Source organism: Pelmatolapia mariae, linkage group LG12 (assembly GCF_036321145.2).
Source record: "Pelmatolapia mariae isolate MD_Pm_ZW linkage group LG12, Pm_UMD_F_2, whole genome shotgun sequence".
Lineage (NCBI taxonomy): Eukaryota > Metazoa > Chordata > Actinopteri > Cichliformes > Cichlidae > Pelmatolapia > Pelmatolapia mariae.
Window position 1 is genome coordinate 19,616,402 of NC_086237.1, and position 18,491 is coordinate 19,634,892.

The window sequence follows — 18,491 nt, forward strand, 5'->3', positions numbered from 1 at the left end:
TCGTTGCCTATTTCTTTTTTAATAGTACAGTCACCATCACACAACTTCATCAACCGACCCTTCTGCAAAAAGCTGCATCATGGAGTAAGCAAATTGAAGGCAACAACCAATAAAATTCAAGAAACAATGAAAATTTTCAAGACGAAACAAACAAAATGTATTTGAAATGATATATTAAAAGTGCTTTTGATTTTCATGTCTCTCCTCTGTGACTGATGATCGACTCCACACGCACTTATGGTCCGGGTAAAGGCGCCCCAGACGTCCTGGAGTAAAAATGTCAGTAAAAATGTCCTGGAGGTCAGTTTGCTGCTGTTGCAGGTCCATCGTATCAATTGGGAAAAAGTTCAACCATCAGTGGTGATATTGTCATAGCGATTAGACTGTTTCTTATTTGTCTAAATTTCTTTATTTTTCTGTTTTTAAATTCTCACTTCAATTTTAATTCTTGGAGAACATAGCTTCGACAACATATATCGCACTCATTATAAGAAGCAAAAAGGTTATATCAAAAAATTATTAGTATAGAATCACAGAAACCCTGGTTTAGAACCAGAAATAATACAAAACAGAGAGGTACATAGACACAGGACAATTCTTATAATTGCTTGGAAACATTATTTTCCCGCTAAGTCTTGATTCTTTTTTCTTACTGCGCATATGATGTTTTTCATTTTATTTGTATTTTTTACAAAAAAGTAAAATAAAGACTAGTATTTTACAAAATGAAGAGTTTTGTTCTTGAAGATGAGAGTGGATTTACACAGGTGTAAAGTCCAGTTCCAATATTTTTCTGTACATAATGTATTCCATCACAGTCCCAGAAGACAGAAAAAAAGTAATGTCTTCCAAGTTTCTCAGAAAAGGTCCTATATATAGTCTTCTTGAAGGAGGATGGGGTGAGGGGTGCTGAATTTTGGTCCTTTTTTCCTTTCTTTTTTTCCACTTTCATATAAGGATCATTGGATGGACATGTAAGGCCAGTTGAAGCTGCTCCCGGATAATAGCATATCCCTGATGAGGGTTTCAATAGGAGTTTTACCTACCAAACGCACGAAGAACAGCTGCTCGATTACCGAAGAGGAGACGGTGCGCAGAGAGGGCAGCCGCAGCAGCAGCTTCCCAAAGCGGCTGGGCTGGTTCGGGTACTGGCTCCTCACATACTCCTCCAGGGCGCACTGGGATTTCTCCTGTAGACTCTCGATGTGAGCAGCGTCCGACAGGCCGCAAGCGTCTGAGAAAGACACACGCACACACACACGCACACAATACACTGTGGTTAGAGTCCTTATTTCTTTAGCCCCGGGCTACAAAACGTTGTGGAAAAAAGTCCCTGAATCTGATATCGAGGAACAAAGTCAAACAATAACTGAAAATCTATGATTAAAATTATATTCCAAACTATGTCAGGCCGCCAAGCTTGGAGAGAAACACACAGGCGAAAGAAAGAGTGTTCCCAAACCCACGTAGGCCTACATTTTCTTTTACAAATTATTTTTAAAGGCGCACAGATCAATTTATATTGCCGATATATTCGCTGACATTTTCTCCACAGAGTACTGAACACAAAGGCACATGGTTACTTTTTGCCCCAAGTGGGCTTTGGCAAGTGCACACCTTGCCATACCTAATTCGTGTCCCGCAAAAGCGCTCTGGTTATCATTCAACACCCGCCATTATGTGTTATTGACAATGTGGAATGAACAAACATGCTGCCCAAACATGCTACATCACACTGAGCGAGTGGGACTGTTATAGCCCAGAGAACAAACAGGGGACTTGCTGCTGCAGTAGGGGATGCACAATTCGGAGGACGATATCGCTACCTTTCTTTGAACCAGTCAACCGGAATATATTTCTAAATGTCATTAAACCTATTGCAGACATATAGAGTAAGAAGTGGCGGGCATCATGGCAAAAGACGAAGGGTTGGCTACAGGGCTAAAGGCCCCTGCTCTTAATGTCTGGGCTCTGGGGATTCAAGTATAAGGAAACATAAACGGCACTGATGAATCTGAAATTACACTAGATGTAATGTGACCTAATTACTCTGTAGTAAGCTGCTAAGTGATTTCGCCGCTCTTCTCTCCATAGACCACTCTTGGCCTGTTTTTCGATGGAGCCTATAGGACAGGGCCCTAAAAGCAATCAAATTTATTAGAGGAGGTGAAGTCAATAGTCACACAGAAGCGACATAAAATGTCAGAAAATGAGTCTGTGCACAACGTAGGCGAGACGTGTTAGGTGGTAACTGGTGGGATATGCAGCCACGCTTCAGTACAGACAAAGGCAAATAAGGCTTGAATCAGTCTTATTAGTGTCTTATACGTTTTAATCTCTTGTTAAAATATCAGATTTTTTCACAATCCGGGCATGCGTATTGCGCTGCTTATAAACGTCTGTAAACGCAAACAGCGTAACCGCTCTCATATATATCCCACATGAAGGCTAGGTTGTCCTTAAAAGATCTCGTAGAAAGCCGTGCTTTTGTGGAAACTACTAAAGAATGAGAGCTTTAGTTTTAAGCACTATATATTTAGCGCTGGGAGACACTTTTAAGCCTATTCTTAATTTCTCAGTGTTATAATTCACTATGGCCAGACACAATAACCTTATGAACCCGAGGCCAACGCTGAGATCTCGGGGTGATTTACTGTGACCCTTGTCCGGCCGGTCAAAGCACCATGTATGCAAATCCCCTTGGATTAACGCTGAGTGTCCCTTTTAAAATCTACAGCAATCAATGCGGCTGAAGTTAATTACATTAGGAAATATCTAGTAAAATCTAATGCTTGGCATGAATTTTGCAATGCAGCCATATAAGGTGTTCAAAGCATTGCGGAAAATATGTTTCATATGAACGTATGCGTGAAGAGAAAGCCGGTCAAAGACACCCCATAGCTCCCCATAAGGCCCTGTCTGCAGCACTGCACCCCATAACCTCAATAGAGTGGGACACAGGAAAAGATAGCTTCCAGATACACAAACGACTATTTCACTGAGTTAGCAAAGGCACACACACACACACACACACCACAGTGTGCACATGTGGATAAGGAGTTAATGCAAGACAATGATCCTGAACTCTTACGGAATAGTTTAGCCTGACCACTATTATTTATGCATCAAATACTGACAAGTCGGGCGTTATTAAAGGCAAACAATCCACGCTGATCTTGGCAAAGTGCCACATGACTTTCTATAGCCGACACCAGTTGTAGCCTATCAAACTAACTAAATGATCTGTTAGAAAACATGGAGGATGTTAATGTGTGTATGGAGTTTCTCTGGGTAATCTGGGGTGAATTACTGAAACGCTGTGCACTAAAAGGATATAGTCAGCTATGTCACTGCACAAAGCTACATTACAGGATGTGTGGGCTAATATTGAGCAAAGCGAATCTAAAAGGCTGTCATATTACCTAAAACGGTAACAGAGACCAAATACGTATTGTTTGTCTTAAACATATATTTACTTCCCAGTGAGCCACCAAAAATTGGCGTATCAAATTAACCAAACTGTCAAAGCCCCAAACTGAAGTAGTTATTATGGCTTCTGAAACTAAAAATATAAACAATTACTAAGTTCTCCAAGTGTAGGAAAACCTATGTGGTAATGTTTTCACCAAAGAGGAAAAGTAAAAGTTGACGGCGGTTTCGTAGCTTGGAATACAAACTCTGTGCTCCTTTTGTTTAACTTTAGTGAGCACTGAACTTTTTGGGATAATTTAAATCCTCATAATACACACTGTGAGATATTTTAATATGATGTGCGAGAATTTTGTGATAACATAATAAAAAAATAATAGAAAGTAATATATGATAATAAAATAATAAAGTAATGTAATTAAATATAAAAGAACAGAATACAGCCATAATATAATTTAATATGGAAACAGTAAAGGTAATATACGTGTGAAGTTTTAGGTCTCTCAGCGAAGATAATTTAATAATAAATAGCCTAATTATCACTGAAACACACTGAAAGACAAGTGTAACCCCTTTCACATTAAAATGTTATGCCGCTTTCTAGGGATAATGAATGTGCCAATTATTTTAATATAAAGCCAAATCTGAAAAGCACAGCAAAACTGTATATTTTATTATGAGCATGCGCAATTATAGATAATATGTAACTTAAATGCAGAATTTTGGGACGGGCCCAGCATGAGAAAATGAGGTCAAAACTTTGAGGTAAGTTCACAAAGTACTTTGAGGCCTGCAAGCGAGTTTAGACTTTCCTTTTTCCTTCCCATAATCAACAGACTCCCCTGACATAACAGGCCTACCGCCAGCAAGCCTACACAGCTAACTCCAAAATAGCATCCAAATTGTGCGTCGAGCATAAATAAGGACCTTTATAACCTCGCCCCAGTCGGCCGTCAATTAAACAATGACCTACGCAAGTTTTTTTCTTTCTTTTTTTTAAAGAGAAAAAAAAGAAAAGCTGATTACTTTTTCAAAGCTGTGCAATGAAACAAACTATTAATAACTAAGAAAATTAATAGATCGGCTCTAAGCAATCAACAAACAGTCTAAGCAGCAGGGCTACTCTAGGTCCTACAGAAGCGATCCACTGACACAGCCTACTAGTCAACTTTCATCAGCTTTTTTGTTCTCAATCTGCTAAGGATTATTTCCTGCAACCCCCCCCCCCCCCCCCCCCCCAACTCCAAGACATGTGTTTGCACACGAAAAGCAAGGATAAAAGCACGCACCGACACTCATAAGTGCATCAGCTGTCATATATCACCCGGTGATAGACTATTTAATCTTTACGCTCAATTATTTGACACCTGTTCCAAAATTTATGGAGGCGAACAATTTCAGCCTCGGCTCAGACATGTTCAGAAAACTTTAAACTCAACAATTATAAAATATTTACACATGAGAATGTTAATTATCTCCTTTTTAAAAAAGCACTGGGAGTGAGCGATGCACTTGAAAAACTTGATGCGCTTACTCAATCTGGATTTGTTTACACGTCTTATGCTGCGGCTACAGCTGACATGGAATTGCATGTAAGTGGATATGTAGCAAGCTGTTGACAAAATAGCTTTCATCGGCAACACAAACATCTCGTAATCTCAGATTTGTGACCAGCCTAAACCTGACAGCCATATTATTGATGCCACAGCACTTCGCTTTAAGGAGCATGCACCCACTGACATTACTGGAACTAGGCCTCATTTGATTTTAGGCATGTTTTTGTGTGACATGTGGGACACTCACCTGATGTAAAAAGCACGATGGCTTTGAGGCAGCTATACTCTGCCGAGTCTACGTGCAGGGTCTTAAGCTTCTCCACTTGCTCCTGGAAGATCCGGATGTGATCCATGAAAGCCACGACGCGGTCCGCGGACATCGGGGAGGCGTGGAGGCCCGCCGCGGCAAGCAGAGGGGCAACATGCAGAGGCATGGAACACTGGGCTGCGTTAAGCACAAACAACTCGCTCCACGTCAGCCTGAGAAGGGACACCTGGTCGGTGATCTGCAGGTCGGGAAAGAAAGGGATGTTTCTCGCCCACTCCACGGCGCTGAAGAGCAATCGAGCCGCCAGCTCGCAGATGTTCTCGATGCCCATGATATTGTTGGGCTGCATGCACTGGCTCCCGTACCGGGACGTCGGGTAAGGCTCGGCCCGCAGCAATAACGAGATGTATCCGGACAGATAGCAATGGCCATTCAGAGGGTCCCCGTTCGTCAGTGCGTACTGGCCTGGGTTGGGCTGGGTTGGAGGCATTCGTCCTCGCTGAACCGCTGACAAAAAGAAAGAAAAAAAGAGGAAATGTGCATCCAGAACTGATAAAGATTGTTCATGAGTAGTATAACCATGATGCAAGCTGCAGCTTGTGTGCTTCTTCTCAGTGAAAGAAAAAGAAAAAAGGCATGCACTGAAATAAAAAATTCAGCACGCTTTTCAAAACATATTGACTACTGTGCCCTGATCGTAAGACTGTAATATTTCACAGAAAATTATTCTATCAGAACAGATATGCTATGTCCCTCATTCCTCACACTGCATTTGTATTTAGGGATGCAAAGTATATGAGGTTGAATGCAAATGAAAAATATGTTCCCTTTTACACACAGCACACACACACACACACACACACACACACAAACACACACACAAACACACACACACACACACACACACACATATATATATATTTCTTATCTAAAAGTAGATTTGACAATTTTGCTCCCTTTGATGTTTTGAGGCGTAATTGCATGGCACTTTAGCACTGTATTTACGTGGGGTCGTGTTTAGGAAAATAATTTTTAAAAGCGGCCAAACGTGTTCGAAATACGATTGATAATTACTGCTAAATGCAGGCACATTTGCACGTTTTGCCCACATCAAGCGCTCAGCTAGGATTAAAAGGAATCCGGCAATTGTTTAATATTAAAAAAAAAATAAAAAATTAATGCAAGTCGGTGTACATTATGCATGGGCTCGTACTGTGTACTGCAAATAATAGGCTTAAACGGAGGGATGTCTACATAAATTGGAATCAAACACCTGACATAGAGAGCAAAGTTATAAGGCCTGTAATGCACCAAGCTAAACAAGGAGCCACGAACAACTTCAGCGACGTTATTTAGTGTGTTTGAGCTGTCTAGTCAGCATAAGGAGCCAGAGAGACGTGGGTTTGTAGTGTGTTCGCCTCACATTCACGGAAACTCGGGCTACAAATCCTACTGTACAATTATAAATTAGTAAGCTGCAGATACTTGATGGTAGGGACTATTAGCCTTGCACACTGTACACACACACAGACACACACATACACATACTGTACACACACACACACACACACACACACACACACACACACACACACACACACACACACACACACACACACACACAGAGACAAACATAACAGGCACACATACACACACACACAGAAATCGGTCCTCTGGTCTAAAAGCTATACATAAAACGGGCTTGCTCGACTTTACGCCTTTGCTCGCAAAGAGCTCAGTTTAGCCTGCAAAGAAAAACACAAAATAAAGAGGGTCAGCTGGACGAGTCGCTTTGTTCAGGCGACCTGCATTCACAAGCATAGCTGCTGTGGCTGCACTGGCCTTTTTTTTTAACCCTTCTCTCAGACTAACCATTCATGCAAACATCCCTCTCAAACATGGATGGAGACTGCAGTATGCCCAGCCATATAGCCTGTGACCTTAATGCAACATGGCAGCTCTGTTATTCTGCTACTAGGATGATGCGTAATCATGAGTTGGCTTAAAAAATTATATATATATTCACCTTCCCGCCGCATCCCCACTTTTAAACACTTCTTCAGCCGACAGTATTGGCACTGATTTCGGTGGTGCTGGTCAATGGGACAGTTCCTATTGGCACGACATGAGTATGTTAAGTTCCTCCGTACACTCCTCTTGAAGAAACTTTTGCATCCCTCGCAGGTGAATTGGCCGTAGTGTTTGCCGCTCGATTTGTCTCCGCAAACCACACATTCAATATGCTGCTGACTCTGTCCAGAATTTTGACTCCCCTTGTCCCCGGCCGTTCCCGGCGTGGACGGGGGTCCCGGCTGACTGGGGGTCTGCGGAGTGTGCGGCGCCGCCGATGCCGCCTGCTGCTGCTCCCTTGCCGGCTGCGCTGCTGGGTTGGGGCCGCTCGGAGGTCCGGCCACGTCTTCCTGCGGATCTCGCCAGACGCTAACTACCATTGCCATATCTCGGCCCCGGAAAGTGCTATAAAGCGAAATGATCGCCGATGTTTATGAATCGTAGAGGAGAAAAATGAGATCTCAAAAGACGGGGCAGTGCAAAGTCAAATCGGAGCACGCAATCTCATATGGGGTGAGAAGGAGAGTACAACGCGATCAATACATTCAAAATTCAGGAGTGCGATTGAATAGGCACCCGATCAGGATATGCAAGTATCGGGAGGCCAGTTCCAAGGTAAATTGCAGTCAGCCATTCAGGAATCCCTAATCTTGTAGGAAAACCCGAGTCCAGACGTAACAAATTGCAGTTTGATATAAAATAGCCACAAAGGGAAGGCAGGAGCGATTCACATGGACGCAGGAACGAGTGGAGAAAAAAAAGAAGCTTTTGCTGGAAAGACACGCGATCCAAAGTGCTGCGGAGATAAATTCCTTTTTCTTTTCTTCCCCGTGCTCCTTTACACTCCCGTCTTCGTCGTATAGGAGGGGAGGAAAAACTGAAGAGCTGGATTTTTACATCTATATTCTTAAATAAACCTCATCATCTCGCCAGGCAGCGAAAGAAAACCGTTTCGCCGAATGAAGTGCCCATGTATAGTTTCACCTCTCTCCAGCAGGAGGAATGGAGATACGAAGAGAAAAGATAAAAAAAGAAGAGGAAAAACACCAACAACTGATAGAATATGCAAGAAGAAGGAGAGACCCAAAAAATGAATGCGCTTAAACGGGAGGACCAGCAGAGCAATGTTTCCGAAACGGGGGATCTGCGCGAATGTCTGTATATAGTGAACTTTGACACTACTATTGAAACTGACACGTTTCTATGGAGATCGCTGCGCCTTATATGGTGCTCATGTCAAGGAGCCAAGAGAGGGGCTGCTGGAGACTGATAATCAAAGGCGACTGACTGGCCAGAGCCCTGCATAGAGGAGGAGGAGAGGAGGAGAAGGGGGGGAGAGGGAGAGAGAAAATGGGAGGCTAAGGTTATAGCCAAGCCCTCTCTTTCTCTCTATTGGTTAGAGTCCCCCTCCGTTCATTCACTGCAAAAAGTGTCCATCCAAATAAGTCACCGGGTCTCCTGTTCAAATGTTCCAATGTTATTTTTGTTTTCTGAAAATGCAGAAAAAGACAAATAACTGTGGTTTATAGAATCCCCCTTGTTTCCGATCGCATTTTGAGTCGTTTTTTGGGTTATTTTAAGAGTCGATATGTTCACATCAAGACAACCGTGCGGGAGATCGGTTTAGTAATTAATAGTCGATGTTATGAATTTTACAGTAATGGATCGATTGGCATTAGGAACAAGTAGAAGCATCTCACCCCCCTGGATGGAAGATTCAGTCTCCCGCTTCGGTTCCAGCACCGAATGACTGAGGTCTGAGGACGGATATTTTTTGCAGTGTTGCCATCGACGACTAGAGGGGCTGGGGGGGGGGGGGGGGGGGGGGCGCTCTGACAGGCACAATTTACATTGAGCTCGCCCCGCGCTGCTATTTACTTTGAAACCTGATTAGTATGGGCCGTCTATTGTCACCAAAAAAGAGGAAGAAACCCTGGACAGAATAGCAAAAAAGCGGGGTAAAGGAAAGAGTGGACAAAGATTTTACGCACGACAAATAAACCAAAAAAAAAAAAAAAAAATGTACACAGCGGCAAAAGGGGGATTCTGCTTCAGAAATTCCCCGAAGTTTCAAAATGGTTTGTCTCGGACTGTTATCTTCATTATAGAATTAACGGATGTCATTAATGTTTTGCCATGGATTGATATTTTCACAGGCTGTTTTGTCCTTGGCATGCGCATTGCGGTACACCGTTGCCTGTAATCGGCACAGTCTCGCTGATTAAAACTTAACGTTTAGTTTAAACCAGTTAATAAGAGAAAGAAAATGTCAGTGGGAAGAATGATGCATAAAAGACAGTGTTATACAAACGGGATGCCTTGCCAGCGGCCGAAAATCTCTAAAATTAGACCGAGGAATGAGCAATATTCAATAATTACCAAGGTCCTATAGTCTCTACAATCACTGAGCCGGTGTCATATTATGTCTTAATAATGACAGTAATTCAAAATGTGAAGTTACTGACAATTTGCATGGGGATTCCGGCTTTTTTCTTGTACCAGGGTTTCTGCAGGCTTACTGCCTCTCCAACTCAAAAATGTCTGGATCGCGCTGCCATCTAGCGTACATTGTACAATTACAGCCTCATATAAATGCATCCATAACTCATCAGACATGCATTTTAAATCGCAAAAGCTGATTTTAAAAATATTAAAGTCCGAACTTTGCCGCTGTTGTCTTTTATCCTTTGTGTATTTTTATTGACGAGGTTATGAAATGTACAACTGTTTTGTTGTTAGGGATGTATAACTCAAACAAACAAAAAACAAAACAAAAAAACACAACAAAAAAACCCCACCAAACTTTCAGCGAACATAAAAAATACGTGTTATTACATCTGAATAAATATAGCGACAATAATACACTACACTCTTGATCGCACGGAATATAGATTGAACACAAACCCCCAAACCGTGTGCGTACATGTCCAAAAACATGGTAATACCGTGCTGAGACTCACTAACTATGCATAATACGTATAATTGTTGTTTAATGAATTAAAGACGTTGCAAACAGAGCTTTAACCTCACCGAGATAATAGCAGATATAAAGGAGCGTTAATATGCAAGTGCCCCCTTTGTAAACGCATAGGAGGGATGGGTTGTTTTTTAAGTATTCAACAAGAGAGCTCTCTCTCCCGTCCCTGTCTCGGACACTCCACTGAAACTCCCCGGCCATATCTCTAGCTCTTTGAAAAGGTGAAACCAATAAGATTAAATCGGACAAAGATTTTTTTTTTCTTCTTCTGTAAGTGTATCATTAAGATTTAACTCTACAGATTGGAAAGGGTCTCCGCGGGAGAAGAGGAGAGGAGAGTGAGAGCGAGAGGGACAGCGAATGGGAGCAGGGTAGACGCTCTAATAGAATCTGGGAATCGGCAAGAGTAAAAAGGAGAAAGTGGACGGCAGGACATTAAAGAAGAAGCGCCAGCGACTGTGGTTAACGGTAGCGGAGCAGCTTTCTACGTGGGCAAACCGGGCACCGATAAGGCAAGTGCACTATTTATTACTCACTTCTTCTGCCATGCACACGCATGCTTCTGAAAGCAAGGACAAAATTCTCTTGAGTCCCGCCACAGGAGCGTTTACTTTAAAGCGTGCAGAAGTCCGGGTCGTGTCAAAGTCACAACTTTTTAACTAGTGCACAGTCTCATTTCTCCCTCCACGATAAGGGCGACGGTAGACACTCGTTTCACGTTTTCCCCACTGATTTGTATATCTGATGCTAGTGATGTTAGTGCAGGCTGGTTGGAGTACAACTGGACACCAGAGCCCCTTTTTTTGACGTCCAGTGCACTTCACCTGCGAAGCTGTTTGTTGGTTGAACACATAATGAAAAGATCGATAACCGTCTGCTTGTCTCAGCGATAGTGTCACCGGATTAAAAGACCGATCAAGGAGACCAGGCGTTGCCCATCTTCTACACTCTTTCCCAAGTGCCAATTTAGCCAGGATATTACTAGATGCATACATTATAGATTCAAAAAATAAATAAATGAATCAATAAAATCAAATAAAAATCAGCGCACCTCTAAGAAGTCATTATGCGTCAGAAAATGTTGCTGAGAGGAAATTTAAAGCGACATGGAGTATGCGTGTGTGTATGTGTTTTTTTTCCATCAAAGCAGCATTATTGATGTGGAGGGAGTGCAGTGAAAAGTGATATAAAATAAACGATGTGCAACGTGGGCCAGGTTAATATATTCCAGGACAAAGCGCGTGCCAGACGGCTTTCTAAAATAACCTTACATAATAACATTTAACCTAATCCTCCCATGCTGAAATAAAGTTCATGCTAATTAATACTAAGTGAGCCAAGCAATATTTTTTCATGTCCTATACTTAAGGTTTCCACTTTTTAATCGGGTAGAAAAATACGGACGTCTCCATAAAATATGAACTTATTGGAAAAAACATCTAAAGAATGACATAATCACATTAACAAAGCGAGTCATTCAGGTGATTGATGCATTTGCGCATTATATAGCAGCAGTCCTACTTTGACTGCAATGCAACGGTTTGCTTTGCAACAGATTATTTGCGGTCTCGAAATAGACAAGGCTGACATTTTCCATTGCAATCAAACTTGAATAAACCACAAATAGAATTTCTATGGCTGCTTAAATTTCCCTCGCATGGTAGTTTTGTCAAAGGACCTTATTAGATAAACATTTGTAAGAATGGGAAGCACATTGCAGTTTTGCCAAATCTGTGATCAATAATGCCCTCTGTACACAGATTCAGACTTTGTAAAGCTCACAAAATGCAACTTTAACGCAGCTGAAACCAACAAGCAGCACAATCAGTTGGGAAAACACTGAGGTCATAAGTGCAAGGCTCCCTAATAAAACACCAGATGACAACAGGAATGCATTTCAGAGCATTTAAAACGATGCAAACTGATGTAGGAAAAAAAAACATTAGTAAAAAAAGCGTCGAAGGTCTGTTTATTATTGATTGTGTGTATGTAATCACTTCAGAGTTTGTAACCGCAGTATATTCAATAAGACATTGTATGGGGCTTAGAGGCTGATTACCTTTTCCAGGGGCCTCAGCTCAAAACGCCTCCTGTGTACACAGGAGTGTTGTGTTTCTGCTTGCCGAGCTAAAGGGCCACATACAGCTGATCCCTGCGACGTCAACACCTGCGTGCTAAATTAAAACAATTAAACCATCAAAAAGGAATGAAGTGATGTTCTCCTTTATGCATGCAACTATAAGCAACGTTTAATATCTCCCATGTTGCTCCCGAATGTTTATTATTTGAGTAACACACACTGATGAAAAGTCAAGTGGAGCACAGGATATAGCCACACCAAAGAAGTTTAAACCCCGCTTCTGCGGAGTGTGAAAAAGTTTGTCACAGAAGTTACTTTTTTTTTTTTAAACTACTTTTCATGTTCTAAACAGACCCTTGGTGCGCTTGTTATCCAGGTGAGATAATGATGTGTATAATACAGATATTCCCAAATATATATCTATATATCTATATCTCTCTATATAGATATATAAATATTTAATTAACTTTAATTAAAATGTGTTTACATTGGAAAATTAGCATTTACATTTATCTGACCTTACTAATGAAGGAGTCAAAAAACGACAAAAAAAAAAAGAAAAAAAGAAAAAAAAAAGAGATAGTACAGAATTTAGCCCTTTGCCAGTCTTTCAGTTTAATGTTTTGGGGATATATATATATATAACCGACTTCCAACATATTTGTTTCTTCGTGTTAACAGTAAACCTGTAGTGGTCCGTTGATATGCCCTGTTTTAGTTGGGCAACAAAATGAAATTATTTTTGTAATTATGCTGAAGCAGTTAAATCTAAAATAACGCGTCACGTGACCTCTTCAAAACAACTGAGACTTTGACTTGGTTTTTAAAGCAGCAGTCTGATTGCTACTCTGCACCTTTTTTGTTTTTTCAACACCTTACTCTGTTCTTGAAAAAGTATATAAGAATTGTAAAAAAATACCTAAATGTCATATTTCTTGCAAGTTATAATTAATAATATTGATTAAAAAAATAGAACTAATTCTCATGTTTAAACTGGTGGTTTTGTTGCTCTGAGTGGTTGTGTGTTGAAAAGGGAGGGGTGGGTGAAGGGTATGGGTTGTTGGGGTGGGTGGGGGGTGTTGAGGGGCTTCTTTTTGTCCAAAACTGATCCCCAAATTATTCTAGAGGCTCGGATTGGTGTGAAAGGGACGGGAAGGTCACTTGAAATCGCCTTTTATCCCATTGCCCCCCCCCCCCCCATGGATCAGCAACTTTCAATAGACATAATCTAATTGCTCTTAATGGAAAGACGATTCGTGAGAAATAGTCGGAATATATAAAATCAGTAATAGCATATGGGCTTCAACTATTTGGAGACCTAAACAATTAACAGGACAGAGTCCACACGATAAATCATTTACTAATTATTAATGAAAACTATACATATATTAAAAGTGATTCTCAAAACAAAGAAAAAGTTTCATTTTCAGTTTAAAACCAGATGCCAACAACAACGGATGTGTACGATTTTAAGTTTATTAACAACAACCGTGATCATTTCTTGCATTCTTTTATCTTTATATTATGCCGCTTTAGTTTGCATGGAAATAAATGTTTATTTTCTCATTATATTTACTGTAGATGTGTGTGTGCAGAGATGCGCTCCCTTCAGTTTAACGTGTCATGAATTGAAGTCTCTTTCCAGGGATTTCGAATCCCAGACTATAATTGGGGACAATAACTGCAACGACTTTCCCAATTAGACTTTAGGTTGGTTAGGTTAGAGGGGCTGTCAGTTTATGCTATGGGCAATGGCTTTATTGCTCACTAACCATCATTTCTTTAGAGCCTATGTGCTAATTACTCTGGATGGTCCCAGAGACGGAGATTATAAATCCATTAGCACTGAAACCCTCGTGGTTCCACAGTGCAAACACTGTAATTTTGTAGTACACCAAAAAACCAAACTTTAAGTACCAGGAGCTAGATGAAGGGAAACAGATTTTTCAACAGCGTGTGTACTTCTTAGGAAACCAGCGTGGAAGGAAGCCTAGCGTATATCAATCAGTAGCTAAGCCCAATACACAGGGAAAAACTAACAGAAAATTAACTGACATGGGAAAATGTTTTATCAGAAGGGCTTGTGACTGTCAGTGCCCGGAGGGTTTGCCTTAAAAGCGACCTGCTTATATTACTGTGACAACTTAATGCAACACTGTAATCAGAAATGCTCAACACAACGCAATTTTAATATTGTGAGGACTATTTTCATACAAGTTTTGGAAATAATTTAGTCTCATTCCCCAAGTGCCTGTCAAATATCCAGGGAGAGATGCAGCCCTGAGCAACAAAGTGAATTAGAACGGGACTTAATACCTGCTTGGCTGAGTTTAAAGAGGGCAACGCAAAAAAAAAAAAAAAAAAAAAACCTAACCGGGGGTTCGTGAAGGCATCTCACCCTTAAGGTAATTTATTTCAGGGAAACCGGGGGGCCAAAGGTGGAATTCTTGAGAAATTCAACAAGGATAAGGGAGCTTTAGGAATTCTGCACGCAGATTACCTTTCATCCCATCCTCACATTATCCGACAACACACTGTAGAAATATAGCCCAGCGACAGAAGAGCGAGATTACTCTCCGACACAGAAGAGTGCAAAACCTTCTTTCTTTTTTTAAGTATTGCGATTACTTCGGAAGCGAACAAGAAGCGAGAGACAGACGAGGAGAGAAAAGGAAGAGGGGGGTCAACACAGCGGAGGAGTGTTTCTTGTGTGCTTAATGTTCAGATTGTCCTGTCACTGCCATAGCGCTGTAGTGGGTGACGGACTCACCTATGAGAGTTAGCTCCCATTTCAAAATATTTATGGCAGCCAATTTCACATCAGACAGCATTTACGAATCTTATTAGTTCTCTTCTGGTAACTTTAACACACTGATGTTTACATTGTGGGCTATGGTGCTTTGCGCTGACTGATGACCTTTGGTGATACTTTGCCATAGTTTTCCCATCCCTTCCTTTGAATCTGAATGAGTGGCATGATATAAGCACTGCACTATTTTCCTCTCATTTTTTCCTGAAAAAAAAAAAAATCAACACACAGCAGGGGATTAATTAGAAATGTAGTGTAGCTGAACCATGAGCGACTGAGCACGCTGCTGCAGTCTAGTTTACATCAGTACAGAGGAAATCATTTCCCAGTAATTCTCTGAGGCAGTTTGAGTGAGAGGCATATTCGTGCAGATTTACCAACTTTAAAAATATTTTGTGCCATAAATTGATCTATACTGTATGAGAAATATGTCTTAACATGTAGATATTATCATGTCACACAATTTCTCAGTCGAGCAACTATTAAAAATATTTAAATCAAAAGACACACACTAACTCCTTCTTTCTCTCTCTCCCTCTCACCCACACACACACACCCCCACACACACACACACACGCACGCATGCTGACGTTTTCATTTTAAAGGAGTGTGTTTTAGTGTGTGTGAGGGCACATGTGTGTTAAAGAGACAGCAAAGTGAAGGTGTGAAGATGGCCTGTGTTTAGTGTCCAGACCTGGCAGATTGTGACCTTATCAATGTGAAACTCTTAAGATAAATTATTCATAGCACCTGTTTGATGTCTCCGGCCAAAGAATGACAAAGGTGTGTGATTTAAAATGCATCTCAAAGCCATGAATATTAGCTACTGCACTACCTGTCTCTCTCCCTTTTTTTTTTCTTTTTTTTTTAAAGCTGAATAAAAGAGAAACAGGGAGGAAGGCTGCATTTTAAACAACAAAAAAATGAACAATTTGTTTCCCTAACAGGGGCACGGAAGTGTCTGGAAGTGCAGTCACATTAAGTGAGTTGCTGCTTTGCTTTATTTGTAGATGAATGAATAATAATAACAAAAAAAAATGCTCTCAAACATGACTGAGTTCCGCCGTTTTCAGTATGCAAGGCGTAGCTGCCATCAGCCAATTGTTTTAATTTCATATGACTCACAGGTGTCTGCTGTTTATGTGGGTCACTGAAACGGGCCACACACATTGTCATTTCCTGCTATGTCCTCACTTTAATTTGAAACTTGGAGGAGAGAGTTTGTTTGAGTGATTCCGTGTGGTTAACCTTGCCCTTTGCAGCTAAGTTTGTGTTGTTTGTCACCTCACAGGCAAAGAGGAACACGGTGGCCTGCCGCTTGGACACACAGTGGGACATGTTGGTGTGGTGAAGGGCTGACACTCGGATGAGATGTAATTTATGGCAAGTGTTGTGTGGTCATAGGACAGTGACAGTGACACGTCTGCTTAGAAGCACGAGAATTGCGACCACTTGCCACGAAGAGCGGTAAATATAACATAAAAGGTGAATTAATCATTACTTTGATTTTAAGGAGCTGCTCTCTTTGAAATCCATTGCCCAGTCCCGATTTGTTCTGTTTCATTATGTACAGGAGTGTGTGTTTATCGAGTACACTCCAAGCTTTTCTACTCAGAAATGAATCCAAGCATCCTGGAACTCAAATTCTTCTTCAGTGCTTTGTTTTGGAAAAAGTCTTTGGTATGCTTTTGGGAAACTGGCAGCTAATCTTTTCATAGCTAGGGGTCAACATAACACTCGGTATTAATAAAACAAATAAGACTGGGATGGATATTAATGATGATATATACAGATGTAGTGTGCATGAGCTTGAATTATGTGTGAGAGCATGCAAAAGGAGAGACACTCTCACACATTTGTGTGTTTACTTGCCTGTGTGTGTGCGGGCGTGAGATAGCCGAGTCAGTTTCCCTCAGATGTTGCCTTTAACCTTTAACCCCAGAGCTGAGGTCAAGCCCTGACAAATGAGATGGTCCAGTTCTGGCCAGATCTGCAAACATTCCACAACAATCTTCTGTCCTCCTCCTCTCCTCTCCTCATATCCGTCATTCCTCACCCCTTCACTCCTCTCAGTGTGTCTCTTCTACGGCTTCGAGAGCGAGTCAAAGAATGTTCTCACTGCACACAAACATGTTTTATTGTATTTGCTGTGGGAATCTTAAAGCACACACACCCTTCAAATTAAGAATTACAGCACTGGTTAAATTTAATACCTCTGACATCTGCCGTGTTTACAGAAGGAAGGAAAACAAAAGAGTATGATCTGAGAGGAGAAGCTGCGGTAAAGATTTGGATATTACAACCGTGCACTTTGAAAGCACACTGTGTGTGTTTGGAAAGCCTGTCAGTGATGTCAAGGATGAGAAATGTTGCAGTGTGGTTTTTTACACACGCTGCTGGCTCTAGCATTTCCGGCAACATTTCTCACACTGCCTCCCTCACACCATCCGCTCTGCTGCAATATCCCCACATTTTTCCATCCTTTCGATTTTTTCCCCTCCCCTCCACTCCACTCCTCGCTTTCCATCCCTTTACTCCCTTTACCCTTCCTCTTTGCTGCCCCACCCACTCCTAATCTCAACCTCTCCCTTCCTTCTTCCTTCACCCTCCACATTCACCCCCCCCCTCCTTTTATTCCTCCGCCCACAATATTTTTTCAGATTTTTTTCTAACATGCTGTTCCTCAGAATGCTACCACCTGTGTCTTGAGGAAGAAAGGAGGCAACCACCCGCATTCTTTTTACCAGGAGCTGGTAAAGGTAAGTGGAGCCCCCTGTTAAAATAAGGCAACAAATAAAGGTTTTGTTGTAGTGTTTCTGCATAAACTGTCATTTTTTTAACGCAATGAACCTCATCACCCTTCATCAGCTACAAAAGTCACTGTTATATGAACACACACAGTCACCATCGATGACTGTGCAGCCACAATTGTTGCAAAGGAGCCTCGAGACCAACAAAGCTGGCTGAGACGGTAGTGCCGAATGGATCACGCTCTTGAGTTTGATTTCATAATGATGTAAGATTACTAAGAGGCAATGCAACACAGCAAAGATCTTAATAAAAAACACATCAATCTTGATATGTGTGTATGTGTGTGTTTTTCCACTCTTCGCTCCCACTTGAATTGTGGTACCATTTGACGCCGAGTGTTACAAGATTCAACAGACTGTGCAGCTGCTTCACGTGGATCTTGGCCTGGACAACGCTGTCTCCTCACAGGGAAGATGATCACATGTTTCAATCACACAGATAGATCTGTGCCCTGAGTGGCTCTGTGCTGGGGCATCACCACAGCAAATCTC

General features: G+C 41.5%; 1 protein-coding gene and 1 long non-coding RNA gene across 2 annotated transcripts; one reads left to right on the forward strand and one right to left on the reverse strand.

The window, feature by feature from the left end:
- Nucleotides 1-8,622, reverse strand: nr2f1a (nuclear receptor subfamily 2, group F, member 1a). The gene is made up of 3 exons (XM_063489636.1): nucleotides 7,280-8,622; nucleotides 5,233-5,760; nucleotides 1-1,234 (listed from the first exon to the last, which is right to left on the reverse strand). The coding sequence occupies exons 1-3, from the start codon at nucleotides 7,707-7,709 to the stop codon at nucleotides 960-962; spliced, it is 1,233 nt and encodes a 410-aa protein (XP_063345706.1). The 5' UTR covers nucleotides 7,710-8,622; the 3' UTR covers nucleotides 1-959.
- A 1,775-nt stretch (nucleotides 8,623-10,397) lies between these two features.
- On the forward strand, nucleotides 10,398-18,268 carry LOC134638764 (uncharacterized). The gene is made up of 3 exons (XR_010573895.1): nucleotides 10,398-10,521; nucleotides 10,602-10,812; nucleotides 16,481-18,268. It is a non-coding gene; the product is annotated as an uncharacterized LOC134638764 (long non-coding RNA).
- The last annotated feature ends 223 nt before the right edge of the window (nucleotides 18,269-18,491 follow it).

Excerpts from the sequence above, each read along its gene's own strand:
- nr2f1a (XM_063489636.1), bottom strand. The coding sequence starts at position 7,709 with ATGGCAATGGTAGTTAGCGTCTGGCGAGATCCGCAGGAAGACGTGGCC. Across the intron at positions 5,761-7,279 it reads AGTGGGGATGCGGCGGGAAG|CGGTTCAGCGAGGACGAATG; the intron begins GTGAATATATAT and ends TCTTTTTGTCAG. Across the intron at positions 1,235-5,232 it reads CATCGTGCTTTTTACATCAG|ACGCTTGCGGCCTGTCGGAC; the intron begins GTGAGTGTCCCA and ends TGTCTTTCTCAG.